Source organism: Anolis sagrei, chromosome 1 (genome assembly GCF_037176765.1).
Source record: "Anolis sagrei isolate rAnoSag1 chromosome 1, rAnoSag1.mat, whole genome shotgun sequence".
NCBI classification, from domain to species: domain Eukaryota; kingdom Metazoa; phylum Chordata; class Lepidosauria; order Squamata; family Dactyloidae; genus Anolis; species Anolis sagrei.
In genome coordinates, this window is record NC_090021.1 from 28,829,056 (window position 1) to 28,847,854 (window position 18,799).

The following is an 18,799-nucleotide window of genomic DNA, read 5'->3' on the forward strand; positions in this document are numbered from 1 at the left end:
TTACTTTAGTTAAGAATTGCACTACTTCTGTTACAACCGTGTTTTGTTTACTGATTACCTTTCTAACTCTTTTTCAGCCCTGGCATTTGATTTAATGAAGATAATGAAGAGAGAAGGCTTACCTGTCAAACCCCATTATTTCTGGCCATTGTTGGTTGAGTACCAGAAACAGAAAAATGTCGAAGGTTAGCTTCTCTGATCAAATCTTGGTTACTACAAATGTGAATGCGCACAAATGGAAGAAATGGGTTCAGACATAAGGGGTAGAATAGCTGTACAGTTGTTGTGCTATTCATCAGTGATGTACATTCTGCAAGAGTTTACTTAGTATTGCTTTTACCTTTCTTATTATACGACTGTTAATTGTCTCAAATTAGAACTCTTCAAAGAGCTACAGTTGTTTTAGGGAGGTTATAGCCAGGTTTCTCAGTTTGCCACTATATCCTTAGCAGTCTGCCTCTTCATGATCTTCTGATCTTGAAAGTGAAATCTAAGGAAGCTTTTAAAGTCAGTTTACATTGTGCAAGCCTTGCTATAAATGTAGACGAAATGAATCTTTTAGACAAGGTGTGCTTATTGCTATGCAGTGAAAAGTTAAATGTGAGCTTAGTTACAATAATAAAAGCACAGAAACCTTTATTGTTGAATGAACGATCATGACCTGACAGCATATTGATTGAAAGACTGAAATGTTCAATCTTTTGGATTCTTAAGTAGGTTTAAGCATTTAGCACACACTTTCCCCTCTTACACATGGGGGTGTCTATGGAATATGAATAAGAATTGAACAAATATTAAATTTTAAAGTACAATATCTAATTCTTTGCTTTGCATTACTGGTAATTCAGAAAGAGTGGTCTGATAAAAAGCTGCTTTTAACAGAAGTACTTTCCCCTTGGGGAAATTAAAAACTGTCTTTTTCATCTTATCTCACAGGATAATGTGCTTTAGAATGAGATGCAGAGTTGTTAGTGTGACACTGGGTGACAAACAAAATGCACAAACAAAAAAAAGGGGCTTTTAGCAGCCAGTTCGTATTGCAATTTTATTTTAAAATATACAGTCACATTCCAGTTTAGAAGAAACGCTGAAACAAGTATTCCCTAATTGTTTCTGGCAATAAAAGTGTGCCAACCCTTTTTAGAAAAGTCTTTATAAAACAATATTCTGTTCTGTTAACTCCTTCGGTCCTGGAAGGTGCTTAGGAGTCCTTGGCAAATGGTCCCCAAGCATAGTATTTGAATTCCAGAACGGTGTCAATGTCTTAGCAAAACCCACTGTATTTACTAAAGAAGGTTTGAGCTTAGACTTCACAGAAGTTCTGCTTCATCTGGAAATAAATGGATGAAAAGCTTACATGTAAGTATATTCATCCAGTAGATATTTTATTACATATCTGAATACTTCTCTCTGCTATACACATTGGCCAGAAGTAATAAGTGTGGTTTGTATGAATCTTTGAAATGACAAATAGGAGATGAAGGAGCAAGCAGTTGTGGAATTTGTAACATCAGTAGATGTTGAATCCTCAGTTTATAAGTCCTTCAATGATACAAAGTCCCAGGATATGTCCTGTAAAAAATGTGATGGTAAGAAACATGGAGATACCTTTTGCCACATTAAGGAAAACCTTTTTATAATTTAACAACAGAAAAGCATATTCTTTATATTATACTTTTACCATGAACTTAGAAGAAAACTTTTGTATCTTGTAGATGTGTACACCAGAAGCATCCCGTATTCGTATAACCATTCCTTCCTTTATATAAAATGGGAAACCAAAGGGTGTGTGCATATGCTAATAAATACAAATAGTCATACAAGTAGTGAAAAAATATAGCACTGCATTTAGTTTGGATTTCTTGGTGTCCAGGAACTGGGAACAATTGCTCTGTGTTTTATTAGCAAAATAGATTTTGCAAATTTGAGAATTGTTTTTTGCTAGTTGAGTCTATTGCAATATTTTGGATTGTAAAGACAAAGGAGCTAATGTTACAGTGAAGTCACTAAAAACATAAACAACCTTGGTGATATCTGTTTCATTTATAACCTTCTAGAATTCAAGTCAGTTATATTTTGCACTTTGCACCTATTCCACTTACTTCAAGGAGGTTTCCACATAACAAATTTATGATTGATTATTTGATTTGTTACAGTTGTCTATTAATTTCCTCATGGAAGGAAATGATGAAATAACTGTTTGACCATCTATATACCATTATGCTGATTATGAAAACATTGTTTTGTGGTTGGCATTTTCACATGGGCTTATTTTTTCCACACTAAAGGGCTGCTTCCTATAAGGTAACATAATTTCTCTATTCAAAAAGCTCTTGAGAGAGCCAGCTATGCAAATAATAATAATAATAATAATAATAATAATAATAATAAAGATGAAGGGCAGCTTTCAAATGTAAAAACATAAAATAAACAAACGTTCAATGCCATCAAATCAACATTAATACATTTATACAAATATATTAAACAAATTAAAAGACATTGACTGATAATATGAATCAAATAGTCAGGCATCATGGAACATACAATCAGGCAATTAAAACTGTATAAGATATAAAAATATAGCTCTCCAATAAATTACAATCAAATAGTTTTTGATAGCTTCATCCATTTAAAGAGTCAGTGATGTTACACTTCCTTTTCTCCATAAGCAAGTGAGCAAAGGTGCATTTTTCTCTTCTTAAAGGAGAGAAGAATACAGTCTGTTCTAATTACTTTTGGAGGGAGTTCCATAGGAAAGGGTTGACTATGGAGAAGGCCCCCTCTCTCATCCCCATCCGCCCTTGAGACGAAGGTGAGACCGAGAGGAGGGCCCTCTTTAATGATCACAAAGTCTGAACCGATTTATAAACAGGGATATAAGATGCCAAATAGTCTGGGCACAAACTGTTTCCGTTTAAGACAATTCATACCTTTTATACGAATAATGATATATCTGAATATTCCAAGCAGTTCCTCATCCCAGTAATGAACAACTCCAGATACGTGTATCTTAAGAATGTGGAACTTTTGAAGTATTCTCTGAGATAAAACCATATATATAAACACTTGGTGAACTTGCCTTTTGTGCCATAAGTATAACATAGAATTGAACTGAGGTATTCTTGCTCACAAAACGCTAATAGTTCCTTTAGGTGAAAAAATCTAATTCTTCCAAAAAACCTTTATTTTTTTCTTCTCACAGTCAGATAATCTTAGTTGTCATGACAGTTTTGCAGGTTGAACATTTGATTATTTGTGAATCACTGTATTTGTTGCCAACTCTACCCCTGCCATGTACGTAACTGAAAAATATTTTCTCTGACATTTCTAGCCGTTTTAGCTAGAAAATTTCCAGTTGACCATAGAATTGCCCTGAAGGACCTAAACTAAAAATAGCCATTTTGGCAATTTTGCTTTATGTTAGCAAGTTTTTTTGCACTTTCATTGGGACTTTGCATCTCTAATTCTTGAAAATGTGGAAGGACTAATGTAATTTCTGTTACTGTTGCTAGCCTGTTGGAGACAATGAAGAGGTTTTAAAAAAGAAAAAAAGTATTTAGACAAATATTTGGTGGATAGAAAAACTTTTATCCACCAAATACTTATCTAAATGTGTGTGTGTGTGTGTGTGTGTGTGTGTATATATATATATATATATATATATATATATATGATATTATGAAAACTATACCCTGCCTTCTCTTTCCTTGAATTTGTTATAGTTCACTTATACATGTATTGTAAGTGCCTGGTTTGACAAAGATGACCCAGGCTTTTCTGAGTACTGTTTGCAGCCATGCCTTTACTTCAGTTGGTGTTTAGAATCTCATGTGAATATATCTGAATTAAGGTATTATGATGTGTAGTTTCTGTCTTTGTATACAGGCATTTGATTGAGACCATAATTGCAGTTTTAGATGGATCAGCAAGATGCATTTAATGTATTGTCGAAGGCTTTCATGGCTGGAATCATTAAGTTCTTGTGGGTTTTTTTGGGCTATATGGCCATGTTCTAGAGGCATTTCTCCTGACGTTTCGCCTGCATCTATGGCAAGCATCCTCATCCTCACCTCTGAGGATGCTTGCCATAGATGCAGGCGAAACATCAGGAGAAATACCTCTAGAACATGGCCATATAGCCCAAAAAAAACCACAAGAACTTAAGATGCTTTTATTTGAAGGAGAGCAGAATTGCTTGGTTTCAATTCTCCTCTATCCTTTGTGTTCTGCCTCTCTCCCAAAATTGGGAGTCAAAAGATTGTTTTTGTTGAAGGATTTCTGTTCAATTTAGATCTTACTCATTCCTTACTCATTGAGAATACTGAACAAGTATTCAAAGCAGTCCAGAATATATTTTGGGTGTCACTGTGTTAGCTTGCAGATGTATTATTTGAGTGTCACCTGCTTGATCTTCATTGTTTTGTAGATAAGTACAGCATTACAATATGGCCAAGTGAACCAAGTGGATATTATAGAACATATTGCACCAGCTGACTTCCTTTCATGTGTCCTGGATTTGACTTATTGTTAGATCTTCCAAAATCCGAGTTCCAGAGATGTTGCCAACATGGCTTTTTTGGCAACATCCCTACATTATATATAAGAAAGCATTATTTTGTGCATATACAACAAGGGTCCTCAAACTAAGGCCCGAGGGCCAAATACGACCCTCCAAGGTCATTTACCCAGCCCTCGCTCAGGGTCAACCTAATTCTGAAATGACTTGAAAGCACACAACAACAACAACCCCATCTCATCAGCGAAAAGCAGGCCCACACTTCCCATTGAAATACTGATTAGTTTATATTTGTTAAAATTATTTTTCATTTTAATTATTGTATTGTTTTAAAGGGTTTTTTGCACTACAAATAAGATATGTGCAATGTGCATAGGATTTCATTCATTTTTTTTTCAAATTATAATCCGGCCCTCCAACAGTTTGAGGGACTGTGACCTGGCCCTCCGTTTAAAAAGTTTGAAGACCCCTGATATACAAGATTGTATGAATTCAGGTTCTGTCTAGATTAAAGAACCATCTGGACATCTGATTTTTGATGTTATGGGGCATATTTGATTTTTACAATCAATAACAAACGTGTTCATCTGCTAATTTGTATTGGAATAAGGGTTCATTGAAGTCCAACCTTCAGATTAATAGTGTATTCGTTGCTATATTTATGTCTAGAAAACCTGTATCATTTAAGACTGCCTGCAGTTTGAGGGCAACAGTTGTTGTGAATATTGTTAAGGAAGGGTGGAGGATAAATATAACAAACAAATGATGAAACTGTAATTTCCTGTTACATCTAAATTGGTAAGCTATGTATTCTTAATAGTGACTAAATAAATCTGAATATTTAACCCCTCTTCATATTTTGGCTTGTGCAGAAACCATTGACCATAAATTGCTGGCTTGCATGTTATTAATTCTTGACTCCCTGGTTAATATGCAGGTATGATGGATAAAGTAGCTGATGGAAACCATGAGATTTGTTGTATGCTAGCATCTAATGCACTTCTCATGTACCTGGATGCTTCCTCTCATAGCTCTCTTAATCATATTTGCAGTAATTCTTACACTGCCTCAAAAATAAGGTTGACAGGATTTGAATTGTGATATTTTCTATTGTGATTGAATGATAGTTTGAACCCACGTCTCTCACACATTGTGAGCCTAATTAGCTGTAGCAGTTTTGTTAAAAAAACAAACAGATGTTTCTCAAAAAGCAGACCTAGTCATTTTTGAATTATGGAAACACTGCTGAAATATCCTTCTAGTTGAATTTTTATTGCAGTTTGTTGACATCTTACAAATATAAAGCATAAGCTTGCTGTCAAAATTTGAATGGTATTGAGCAAAATTATATTGTAATTAATTCTTTCCAGATGAATTTACCAGTTCTGGGCCAGAATTAGTCAGTGTTCTGTTTTAAGGCAAACTTGGGTAGATGATGCGACTTTAATTTAGTGTGACTTGTTGGCATGTATTTTTAAGTGCTCAAAGGGAATTCACATTTGATTATTTGCACCGTAATGCACTGCATAAAATATTCATAGAAGTGTCACTTTTCCATAGGTGGCACTCCAGGGTAAAGACAGGGACTTCAGGAAACTTTAGAATTTTTATAGTAACAAATATGTGAGGCAACTCAGAAAAAGAAGGAAAAAAACATATGCTTCTTAGCTCTGATATCCTGCAGCATCTGACAAATCATTTTTATGCTAACAAAAATACCAGTACCTGCATAGGTTTTGACATCAATCTAGTGCTGGTTGAGCAGATGTGATGTAATAATATTCAGCAAGTTATATGAATTTCACAGGGAAGAGCTTATTCATAGTGTCTTTGTAGTAACCTTTAAATGTTGGATTAAAGTCCTTTCATTTCTTTTTCAGCAATCAAATTGATCTAGGAAGTGTTGTATTTTGAAAAAAAAATAGAAACACACAATGCGTTTTTGTTTATATGTCCTTTATTTGTGAAACTGCATCCTTAAATAAGTTTATGGTGCTCCCTTTCTCTTCTTCAAATCCCAATGGTTAGAAACCCAAATTTAACCCCTTGTTTCCCATTGTAACCAAGGTTAAGTATGTTACTTTTTAATATAAAAAATTATCTTCATTCTGATTAGATATTCGATGCAGTAAATCACAATCCTTCATTATTAAAACCATGCATAGGCTAAAAGCCTGGGTGAACAAACATTCTTAACTCAAGTCTGGAAAGATTCTAGTTTGAACAGGCAAGAGGTGGATATTGCATAGTTGCTTTTGTAAATACAGGCGGTCCCCCAAGTTATGAGCAAGATAGGTTCTATAGGTTTTGTTCTTAAGTTGAATTTGTATGTAAGTTGAACAGGTACATTTTAAAAGTGTAACTCCAACCAAATATACTTAATTTTATCCTTGGATAGCATAGAGATGGGTTAATACCTCTGGTGTGCGTTTTGCTGTCCTTGCTCCTGTTTAGAAGATTTACCTTCACTTTCTGTCCCTGTGATAATGAGATTCTGAAAAATTTAGCTTGTAGAAACAAGAATTGGTGAGAAAGGTTCAGTGCAGACACCTTTTCCACATGGTAACTTTCTCAGGAGTGAATTTACCTTCCGAGACAGATTTGTCTCACTTCTTGTTGTCTCGTCCTCGTTCTTAACTATATTCATTTGTAAGTTGGGTGTTTGTAACTCAAGGATTTCCTGTAAAGCCCTTTGCTTTAGTAGGTATCTCATTTCTGATAGAAGTTATCTAATAAGGACCTCAGCTGATCTTGAAGTACATGCAGATAGGTATGGAAAAGTTATTTCAGGCATTTATGCCCTAGGCTAGAGTTTCTCAAACTGTGCTCCTCCAGATGTTTTGGACTTCAGCTACCATAATTTCTAATAGCTGGTAAGATGGCTGGGGTTTCTAGGAGCTGAAGTCCAAAACACCTGGAGAAACACTACTTATTTTATAAATAAGTAGTAACATTGCTCACTGATGACGTTTTACAACTGACATAAATTTAGCTTACCAGCTTTGACTCCAGCAGTCATACCTATATCAGTGAAGGTCCTGAATAGTCAGCTCCAGCCATAACACTTTGTAGTAGTTTATGTGGGAGGTTAGTAACATATGGATGATATAAACCATGTTTGTCTTGTCCAGAAATGGTTACAGCTGGAAAATCATTTGAAGCTGGCCAAACGTACTTCAAGCTTCTGAGGCTATATTGGACTGCAGTTATTATTTCCCTGTCACCTCCCCAGTACATCTCTCCCAGTCACCTCTATACTGTATTGCATAAGAAACCTGCAATTGATAATATTAAATTGAATACTAATAATGAATACGAGAATTGTAATTCTTTAGAGCAAAGATAGTTAATCTCCAACTTAATCTCCAATCTTTGTTCAATTTATGAGAGCTTTTCTGATCACAACAAACACTTCTTTTGGTTTAATAGCCCTTCCAGAGCATGGCTATTCAGTCATATTATTCCACTAGTGTGGCAAGTTATTCTGCTCCACAAATGTAGAGTGATAGAAGTATTTTTCTACAAAACATGTTTGCATCAAAAAGGACTTAAATGTGCTGATATGTGCATGCTCCCCAAATGTGATAATCAAGACTTGAGTGTGGAGGATGGTGAACATTAATTTGCTTTTGATGACTGTTTTCAGAATAAACAAGTTAGGAAATATGTGTTACAGGTGGCCTATGGGTTGTGGATATCCTCAAGGCTGCTTTTGCAGCCCTTGACCCTTCCCTGGACTGTCTTTTCCTAGTCAGAAAGAAAGAAAAGAAAAGAGGAGTTTCTCCTGAAAGCTACCAGGAGCAGCAATTCAGCTTTGTTGCTAGGCAGCAGAATCCAGCAAAAATATCTGGGAAGCGTTTGAAGAGCTGGGATTGGAGAGAGATTGAAGAAGAATGGAAAAGAAGACAATAAAAGAGTGTGGAATGCGAGTGGAGGACTAAATTATTTGCTTACTCCTTGAGCAGCCCTGTCACTTAAGATGTCAGGCCTTGATGTCTTAGGCTCCTCTCTTTGACTTTGTATCTTTCTGGGGCTAGGATTGTGATTCACCTTAGTTATCTTCCTGCGTCAAATATAATACGATTTTTATTGCAAGTGATTGAAAAATATACGCGAAATTGTTTTATTATTTGAGGTGATCACTAAGGAATCTATTAGCTCACATAGAGTTCAGCAACGGGATAATGAACTGAAAAGTTTTTCTGAATCTTGCACTCACTCCCATTTCAGTCTTTCTTGGCCTCTCCCTTCCCCTCTTTTATTCTGCTTTCCACCCACTGACTGATTCAGAGAGTCACAAGGGTTTTGATGAGGGTGGAACAACTTACAAGTTTGGAGCCAAAACATTAATTTTCTAAACTCATGCCCTCCCCTTGTCTACTGAGACATAAATCCCATTGAGACCTTTTGTGATTCTTCAATGTGTATGTTGGTGCCCACTCAGTGCTGGACTCGTGGATAATTAAATCCTTTCCTTTCCTCTTAGCTTTTCTATCTCCCTGCCCACCCATTCCGTTTTCACCTACTTCCTTTTTCAGTAGCCAACAGATTGAGATGTTTGATAAGGATGGAATTTAAATCCAAAAAGTAAAGTAAATTCATAACTTTCCATCCCTGATTATGTCTTCTTTAAAAAAGACATCTGCTCCGAAAAAGCCCAATTAATTTAAATGATCAGAATATGAACTGTACTAGTGATCTTTGCAGTTTGTGCTTCTTAATATAAAGCAGGGAGACATAGCACATATTGTGTGTCTGTTGTGCCGAAAAATGTCCAGCCTATGAACTGATGCCATCAGATTATTTCTTATTAAGAATTCCCTGTCCTCATTTCACTATTTAGTCTTTATAAGCAGACACTTTTTTCTGGCACCTACTGTGGATCAATATTGTCTATAGTATACTATGTTTTTATACCCCACACTAGCCATCCCCTGCCACACGTTGCTGTGGCCCAATCTGTGTATATGTGTTTTTTGTGTGTGTGTGTGTATGTGTATATTTGTGTATATGTGTATGTATGTGGTTTTGCACATGTGCTGTAATGTATTTTTATTTGTTGTCATTTTAAGTCTCTTTTGCTGTGTTTTTCAATGTTTTTATGAGTGATGGTCACTCGTTGGCCTGATAGGTGTATTCTGTCCAAATTTGGTGTCAATTCATTCAGTGGTTTTTGAGTTATGTTAATCCAACAAACGAATATTAGATTTTTATTTATATAGATTTCCCAAAGTTGGGATTTTGTACCCTAGGGTCATATGCACTCCTCTCAGTTGCAATTATTCACTCTTACAAGTGAAAGAATTGGTCTGAAAGAAAGGAAAGGAAGTCAGAATCTGCTAGAAATATTTATGTTTATGGAATGTTCTTCCCATTGCACAGGAGAGTGACCATTTTTTTCAGTCATTCTGGAAACAAATTAAAACCTACTCTGTGATGTTAGAATTTTGCTCAAATTTTAATAGTATTAATGTTGATGTATTTCCAGTACATATATAGAGATTGATTATTTGGCTCTGTTTTAGTTAGGCTCTTGGATTTTTATGCTGTGCTATTTTTATGTAAAAGGAACTTGTAAATGTTTTAAAATAGTACTATTTAGAGGCATTTCTAAACAGATTCCTACAGATGGTCTCCTTGGAGCTTGGTGTTTATTTTATTTATTTATACAATTTATATATATTGCTCTCCTCCTGCCAAGGGACCCAAGGTTACTTACAGAATATAAAATGGAAGTGATTCTAAAAAGTATTATTGAGAAAGTTTAACATATGAAGCATCAGTTCTATTAAAAACACATAGCTTAAAATTGTTTTGAAATACATCTAGAGGATTTAAACCTACAGATAGAAGGCCGTCTGGTGGTGCAGCGGTTAATCTGCTGAGCTGCTGAACTTGCTGGCAGAAAGGTTGGCAGTTCAAATCGGGGAGCGGGGGGAGCTCCCGCTGTTAGGCCCACCTTCGAAAGCATGCAAATGTGAGTAGATCAATAGGTACCACTTCTGCGGGAAGGTAATGGTGCTCCATGCAGCCATGCTGGCCGAAGGACCTTGGAGGCATCTACAGACAGCACAGGTTCTTTGGCTTAGAAATGAAGATGAGCACCACCCGCCAGACTTGGACACAACTAGACTTAATGTCAGGGGAAACCTTTACCATTACCTTAAACCTACAGACACCACACTTGAATACTGTTTTGCTATATCATTGAAATCAGACAAACACCTGCCTATTTCAAAAGGCAAAAAGACACTTGGGAGGGAGCTAGCCAGATATCTCTTGGAAACAATTCCACAATGTAGGAGCAGCCACTAAAAAAGCTCTCCCTGGTGTTTCAATCTGCTACACAATATTCTCATCTTTTGAGGGACAGCCCCCTTAGTGTTTGGTTAGTGTGGTCATTCTCATTGATAGCACTGATTATTTTTATTCTTGTCTCTTAAAGCTGTAGTGGCAGAAGGCAATATTTTTTTCTTAAAGTACCAAAAAAATGCTTTTCTCTGAACATCACTACTTGCAAACTATTCTTAATCCCTAATGTTATCCTCATTTCAAAAGCAGTTTATCACACTTTTTCACAGTAGTTGGATCTGAAAGTTCATATCTGTACAAAGACCTATTTGTGTGGCATTCCTGAATTTGGCTCATGACCTAATATTGCCTATACTTGATTTTGTTTGAGTTTGATTTTGTTGTAGAATCAGTTTAGATCAGGGGTCCTCAAACTAAGGCTCAGGGCCCGAATACGTCCCTCCAAGGGTCAAACTAAGTCTGAAACGATTTGAAAGCACACAACAACAACAACAACAATCCTATCTCATCAGCCAAAAGCAGGCCCACACTTCCCACTGAAATACTAAGTTTATATTTGTTAAAACTGTTATTCATTTTAGTTATTGTATTGTTTTTAAGTGTTTTTTGCATTACAAATAAGATGTGCAGTGTGCATAGGAATTCATTCATAATTTTTTCAAATTATAATCAGCCCTCCAACAGTTTGAGGGACTGTGACCTGACCCTCTGTTTACAAAGTTTGTGTACCCCTGGTTTAGATTGTGAAAATGTAATTTTAAAATGATTCGTGGTTTCTATTAACATTTAACTGTGGAAGAAGATGGACATGATTTCAAAACTTAGAACTTGATTACTGTGGGTAAGAAAGAAAAGCAGGATAATGCAACATAACATGACAGAACAGTGTCTGCAAAATAACCAGTTTTTTTTCTTTTTGGTGTGAACAACAATTATGTTATCTTTTTCTAAAATACTTGAGTTGAGCTTCTCGTCTGATAACATAGCTTACTTAGCATCTGGTTTATTTTGGTCTAGGTACAGTTGAAGTTCTCAAAGCAATGCACGAAGTGCAGGTAGATCCTGATGTGGAAACATATGCAAGCTATGTTTTGTCAAATTTTGATGATGTCAGCTCTGCACGCCATCTGTTGGAGGTGAGTTAAGTAAGCCATTGTCTCAGTATGTTGGAGCCCAAGTTTATAATCTTACTCAATTTAATTTTACTTCAACAGATATCTGAGAATGTACAAACACAGAATGTATGCTTCCCCAGAAAGCTTTGAAAATAAAACATTTCTCTGGAAGTAGTTTGAGAAGTAGATTGGATTGTCTTATGTGAAAACAAGGTCCATTTAATTTAGTGGAATTAAACTCTGAACAGACAAGTATAGGACTATTGTATAGTGGGCCCTTTATATCCATTGAAGCTTGGTTCATGGGTGCTCAGGTGCCATTATATACAATGGCATGGTGAAATGGGGTCCTTTATATAAAATGTCAAAATCAAGGTTTGGTTTTTGGAATTGTTTAAAGGGGGGAATATTTCCAAACTGTGCATGCAGAATCCATTGATGCGGCAGTCTGACTATACTACAAAACTTTGAATAATGTTTCATTATTCAAACTAACTAAATAATGGTTTTGTGTTATGCCAGGACGTTTCTGGGTATCTGATGTTGCAAAGCTATATTAATTCAGATTGGACGGGCAAACTTTAGGATCGCAAAATTTATCTTGTTAAATATTAATCATGAGTCCAGTTTTAGAAAAGACCTCACCAGCTAGACTGATATTTTTAGCATAAAGTTTGTAGCCAAGTAAAAAGTTTCTTTCTTTCAGAGTGATTCTACTTCATTTTCAATTTTTGTAATAAGTGTGATTTAAAAGACAACAATATTTTATGGTCATTCCAAATAGTTGTTTTACTCAATGCTTCATATGAGGTAATGAAACCTTGAATTAAGAGTCTAGTTTGTTGCATGACCGAATCCTTAATTCAAACCACCGAATTGCCCCCCTCCATTTTTGGTTACTTGTTTTTAAATAAGTAAATTGAGTTTATAAATAACAAATAATGTATAAATCACATTGAATGGTAAAAAAGAAAGATCAACTTTAAATCGTAGAAGCAGAGTTGTGGCAAGGAAGCATATTTGAGACGAAAATGTGGTTAGCCAATGTAACAGCAAGGCAAAATGTGCACATTCACATGGAACAATAAGAAAGATCAACTTTCAAATGGTGGAAGCACAAAGTTGTGGCAAGGAAGCACAAAGTGAAGCAGCAGAAGCATAAGTTTCTTCATACTGTACTCCTCATTCCAGCCTCCCTCACTCTTCTGCTCTCCCTTTTTAAGCTAAGGATACCAGGAATTAAAACCACACTAAATCAACTTACCCAAATTTCCTCAAAGCAGACAGCAATCTCAGAAAGTGGACAAGAGCACAAGGCACAGAGGTTGCTCCCTTGAAGCCCTAAAGCCCTGTACTCTGGCGCTAGTGCCCCCTCTGGCATTACTCAAAATGCTGCTCTTATGTCAAAGCAGAACCTGGGTGGAGCAACAGCTCATAATTCAAAACACTCTTAAGTCGAGCTTCCACGGTATATCAGTATTTTTTTTTACAATGACTTATAAGTTAGCCCAGTGCTAGCACTACATTACAGAGAAAAAGAAAGGGTGTGGAGGGCTCATAGCAATAATAAATCTTATCGCTGATCTCTTATTGCTTATCAGGTATTGCTTTCATTCGTCACTGTATCATTTTTTTTATAGGAACAAAACTGTCCTCTTGAAATTGTTGCATTCTCTACAGCACTAATCAGACATGAAGCTTCAAATGAAAGGCTGGATAAAGTTTTCTCATTACGTAGGTATCTTTTGTGTTGTGATTATTATCTGACTGGTTAATGGGCATAGCTGCAACTTTGTATGGCTGCCATTTATGGGAACTAGTGTGAAAAACTGAATATATGGTGTGTAATTGCTCATATTATGATAGAAGTGTAAATAAAATGTACATTGAAAATTGTCTAAATGTAGAGTGACATTGTTACTATGCTGATTGTGATATGTAGCCTGTTTTTCTTTCTGGATTGAGACCCAAAACCGCTCACAACCTTAAAAAAACTACAATTTAAAATCAACAAACTATACAGATTAAAATAAAATTAAATGTACAATTATTAAAACAAATCAGTTGATATCACTTTAAAAGAAATACAAATAGTTGAAAATGTTTGAAACACCACACAGCATCCTCTGGCTCTTTAAAACTTTTGGTTTGAAAAGCTTTTCAAAGTTTTTAGCCCTCAATTGGAAGGAGATAGCATTCTGATTTCCCTAGGCAGAGTTCTAGAGCCCAGGGGCAGCCACCAAGAAGGCCCTCTCTCGCATCTTTATCAACCATGCTTGCGATGGTAGTGGAGACAAGAAAAGGGCCTCTCCTGAGAATCTTAGAGCCTGGGTAAGTTCATATAGGGATCTGCCAGATAGCCTGGATATGAGCCATATAGGGCAAAGAGTTAAACATACCTCTAATTTCATGTCACTGCCACAAACATTTAGCAATAGGCAATATTTATATGCTTTCTGAATTTAAAATAGCAATGAAAGCTTGTCTCTTTTGGCAAGCTAGCCAGATGGTTTTTAAATTACATATGGAATGTTTTAATGTGTACTGTACTGAGTTTATATGTTCTTTTAAGATTATGATTTAACTGGGTTATGCGTTTTGAATTAATTGTATGCGTTGCATTTTAATATGTTGTTGTTCTCCACCTCAGTCCATGAGGTAGGCAGGGATGATGATGATGATGATGATGATGATGATAACAATAATGAAAACTAGTTGTTGAAATGAGTATAGGATAAGTGAATAAATGTAGGAAATGAATATAGAAATAATGATTAAATATACTGTTCAGCTCAGATTGTTCTGCCCAAACTAAAATACAAATAGATTAGCAAAGCTACTAAAATACTTTGAAAGGGTTCTTTTAAAGTATATGTCATTCCAAACATTTAGGTGGAAGATGCAGATTTATATATCTAATGAATACCTCATAAAGAGTAATACAAAAAAAGTTGGAACATTGAAAAACTTTCCCTAAAATACAAGGACACTTATTTCTGCAGCATTTCAAGTATAGTTCTGAAAGTTTTATTTTAAATAGCTTTCTGAATAACAGTCTCAGGAGTAGGAAATCAAGATCATGTTTAAATAAGATTTGGAAATCTTGTAATTTATGATATTATTTCAGAGTATGTTATGGTTATGAATGTGCTGGTTTGATTGCTTTTGCACAATGTCATTTCCATGAGGATGTTACAAAGACTAATTATGACAAGATATACTAGAACACAAAACAATACAGCAACTGTATATCATTGGTCTCTTTTGGTGAATATAATGTTCATTAAATACCTTGAATATTCAAAAATGGTGTATTGGTATAGGCTCGGAACCAGAAAATAATGTGGTCGAATGGGAATGAGGATCTGGAATTTCAGCTAGTCTTATGATATGGGTAGCGTGCCAGAAAACTATTGTCTCTGTGCACACTGCTGTCAATGGAACAAAGTTAAGCAATACATCTTAATTCAGCTGTTATTTGTTGTTCAGCAATATTAATTGTTCTCTGAATGTATGGCTGTTCTAACTCTTCCATCCCTTGGCTTGTGAATCCAAGGCTGAAAGTTTTAAACACGATAGTCTAAAATAAAGGCCAGAATCCTATTGCTGTGCTGGCTAGAGCTAGTGATAGCAACAGTGAGGGGGAAAGACAGAAAGTGACAATGACAGGAAGATGAACAAATGACAAGAGGAGCAGACAGCTGGCTTTGAATAAATGAGGGTAAGTACTTGAAGCCAGGGCATTGTGTGAGGGTACAGGTGGTGCCCTGGCTTGAGAGCCCGCTCCTCTGTGCCGTTCAGCCATCCATAGAAGAGAGGGTTTGGAATAGGCGTCATTTTTCTCTTGTTACTGCTGTTGGTTCTTTCCCATTTGCATGAGTAGAAATATTTCCAAATCACACGTGGAGCAGTCTGTTCTAATAGCCATTTGTCCCAGTGGGATCCTGACTCATGTGTTCTAAGAAATTGTCAAAAAAATGTCATATGAACTCAATTTTGTGTGCCCCCCCCCCCCCAATAAAGTATTAATTATTCCCAGTTGCTACTGCTTTTACGCTAGATTTGGGGTGTATTTACACCATAGAATTAATGAAGTTTGCCATCATGGTAAACTGCCATGACTCATTGCTATGGAATCATTGGAGTTTTAGTTTGGTGGGGCAGCAGTACTCTTTGTCAGAGAACGCAAAAGATCTTCTAAATCTTTTGAGTCCCTTTGAGTGAGAAAGGTGGGGTAGAAATGAAGCAAATAAATAAATGCCAGTTAAAGTGGTGTCAAATTGCATTAATTCTACAGGGGTTGCTCCCTGAGTTACTTCTGCTAACTGACCATCATGCACACAAATATAAATTCATTCTTGTTGCAAATGTGGTTTTATCAGCTTACATAGCAGCTCATTTTAATATTTGTAAGAGTTACTACAGATTTCATGCTTGCAACATAAGTAAAATATTTTGTGTTAAACTTTGTCTACTGAGAAATTCAATAGATGATGGAGTTTGGCTTATGCAGAGTAACTCAGACATACTGATTTAAAATAATCATCATCATCATTATCTTTATTTGTACCCCACTGCTATCTCCCCAAAGGGACTCGAGGTGGCTCATAGAAGCATTCTAATTGCCACATGCAGACAACAGTACATGAGTATAAATACAATGACATAAATGTAATCAACTTATTAAAATCTCATTAATAAAATTATTTAAAATTATAAAATTTCTAAATTGCAGGTGTTGAATAATAATAATAACAATAACTTTTTTTTTACCCTGCCTCATACGCCCAAAGGGACTTGTGGCTGCTTACAAGGGTCAAGCCTGAAAAATACAAATTAAAATATAGCACAATAAAATAAAATAAAATAACACATCAAGGTGAAAACATATCACAATAAAAGCATAATATCATAAAAACAATATCATGGCTGAACAATAATAGTTGCTGATTTCAGAGGGTTCTCAGTTTGTGCAGTAGTTCCTAGCTAAAACTAAGGGAAAGTGCAAATTCAATAAGGCAGGGCTACATGTTTAAAACTTTCAGCCTTGGATTCACAAGCCAAGGGTTGGAGGAGTTAGAACAGCCATAAATTCAGAGAACAATATTGCTGAACAATGTGCTGGTGAAGATCTTTAGTGAACTCCCAACTCCTTTAAGCCAACAAATTAATGTATTCAAGTTTCTCCAAGAAAGCAGAGTGAAAGCAAACCTTAAAAAATGCCTTAAATGTTAGTGTCTGGCTTAATCACCTGTAAATTGGTGTGCTTGCCAGTACGAATTTAAAACAGGGCTGTGATATTAAAATATTTAATTGAAGCTTCCTTTTGTAGTTCATTTGTTGAAAGGGAGGACAGCCCATTAACAAAGGTTTCTATCAAAGGCTATTGATTCTTCTTCTAATGCCCTGCAACGTATAGATTTCTGTTACTGACAAGCTGAAAACTCCGAAGCATCAGTTGAGGAATCTGGGCACACAAAACAGCATGCATAAGAGCAGCTGTTTCCCCTTTATCATGCCATTCCATTCCACTTCATTGTCATCTGCTTTTGATTTTTCTCTGTCTTGTTTGTTGCTAAGGAAACCAGGTGCTGACTTTCAGCAGCAGCTGAGCATAGGGATATATAACATAGTTGAATTTTTCATTTTTGGTGGGGGGTTTTGTGACCAAAAACTTTGGAGCAGAGATTTGAATTAATCTTTTTTTAAAAAATAGAGGAAAATGCCAAGTTTAAAAATACTGCAGTGGAAGCAATGAGGTTTTTCAGTTTCAGGACCAAATCAGGTAGACAATTGATTGCAAACACTGAATTAGAATCTCAGCTATATCATCTCAAATAAGGGGCTTCCTTTCACAGGTGTATGAAAAAAAATAGTATACTGTATAGTGTTTGTGCAAAAATAATGTGTGAAAATTGTGTGACCATTGAACTTTATTCCATATTCACTGTGCTTGTAAGCTTTAATGTTAGTTTTTAAAAAGTGACCTGAATTTCTGAGATTATATTGTACACATTCAGGGGACATAGGGGGACCTACATTTTAAATGCTAAATGTTCTGGAGAGCCGATGATTTCCTGGAGTCATACAGTGGTCAGATTTAATGATCTCTATTAGTTTCGTGAACTGTCATTTCTTGAGCGAGAAAGCACTGTGTTTGTGCATTTTTTTTCATCCGTGAACAGCAGATTTGGTGCTTCATTCCAAGTGTGCACTAAGCTTAAGTGCTCCCCTCCCCCAAGTGCCCCGTGCTGCATGGCATTTTTAGTTGCACCTAAAGCTTTCGACACACCTATTTGAGGTTGCTAGGTTTATGAAATACAGCTTGCTAGATAATTTACTGAGAGGTGATTGACGCTTTACAGTTACTTCTACAGATTGAGATTGACACCTTAACTAAGTAAGTGATCACATTTCTGAAACAATGGGTATGCTGTAGCTGTGCATTCTCAAATAATAGACAGAAACTCCCAAGAAGTATTGGAAAGCAAAGCTGGATAATTCTAGGGTATTCTTTATTTTTCTGCTTCTAATGGGTGAGACTGTCTTCTAGCAACAAAAACAAAACACAAATCCAAATTGTTGTTGAAAAATTGAATTTTAATGTGAAATATGATTTCATTAAAGAGATTAACCCTAAACAACTATTATTTGATAGAGATGGTTTAGTTAATGCTCTCTATAGAAGTAAGAGTCAACCAGTTCTAAGGCATTTCATTTATTCTGCAGTATCTTCTGAAAATATGCCATCTCTGGATCACATGCAATTTAGAGGGAGTCTGATCTTTGGATTCAGAAGGTAAGTGTTTGGATTATCTTGATCCCTAACCTTGTACTTTAGTTATATTTCGAACAC

The 18,799-nt window shown here is 35.8% G+C and overlaps 1 protein-coding gene across 1 annotated transcript in view; it reads left to right on the top strand.

Annotated features, from left to right (window-relative positions):
- LRPPRC (leucine rich pentatricopeptide repeat containing) overlaps positions 1-18,799 on the top strand; it is a 133,381-nt gene that overhangs the window by 31,828 nt on the left and 82,754 nt on the right. Inside the window, exons 11-14 of the mRNA XM_060754387.2 lie at positions 78-185; positions 11,846-11,964; positions 13,584-13,677; positions 18,673-18,742. Of these exons, the coding sequence (XP_060610370.2) occupies positions 78-185; positions 11,846-11,964; positions 13,584-13,677; positions 18,673-18,742 (391 nt within the window). The remainder of the gene's footprint in view (positions 1-77; positions 186-11,845; positions 11,965-13,583; positions 13,678-18,672; positions 18,743-18,799) is intronic.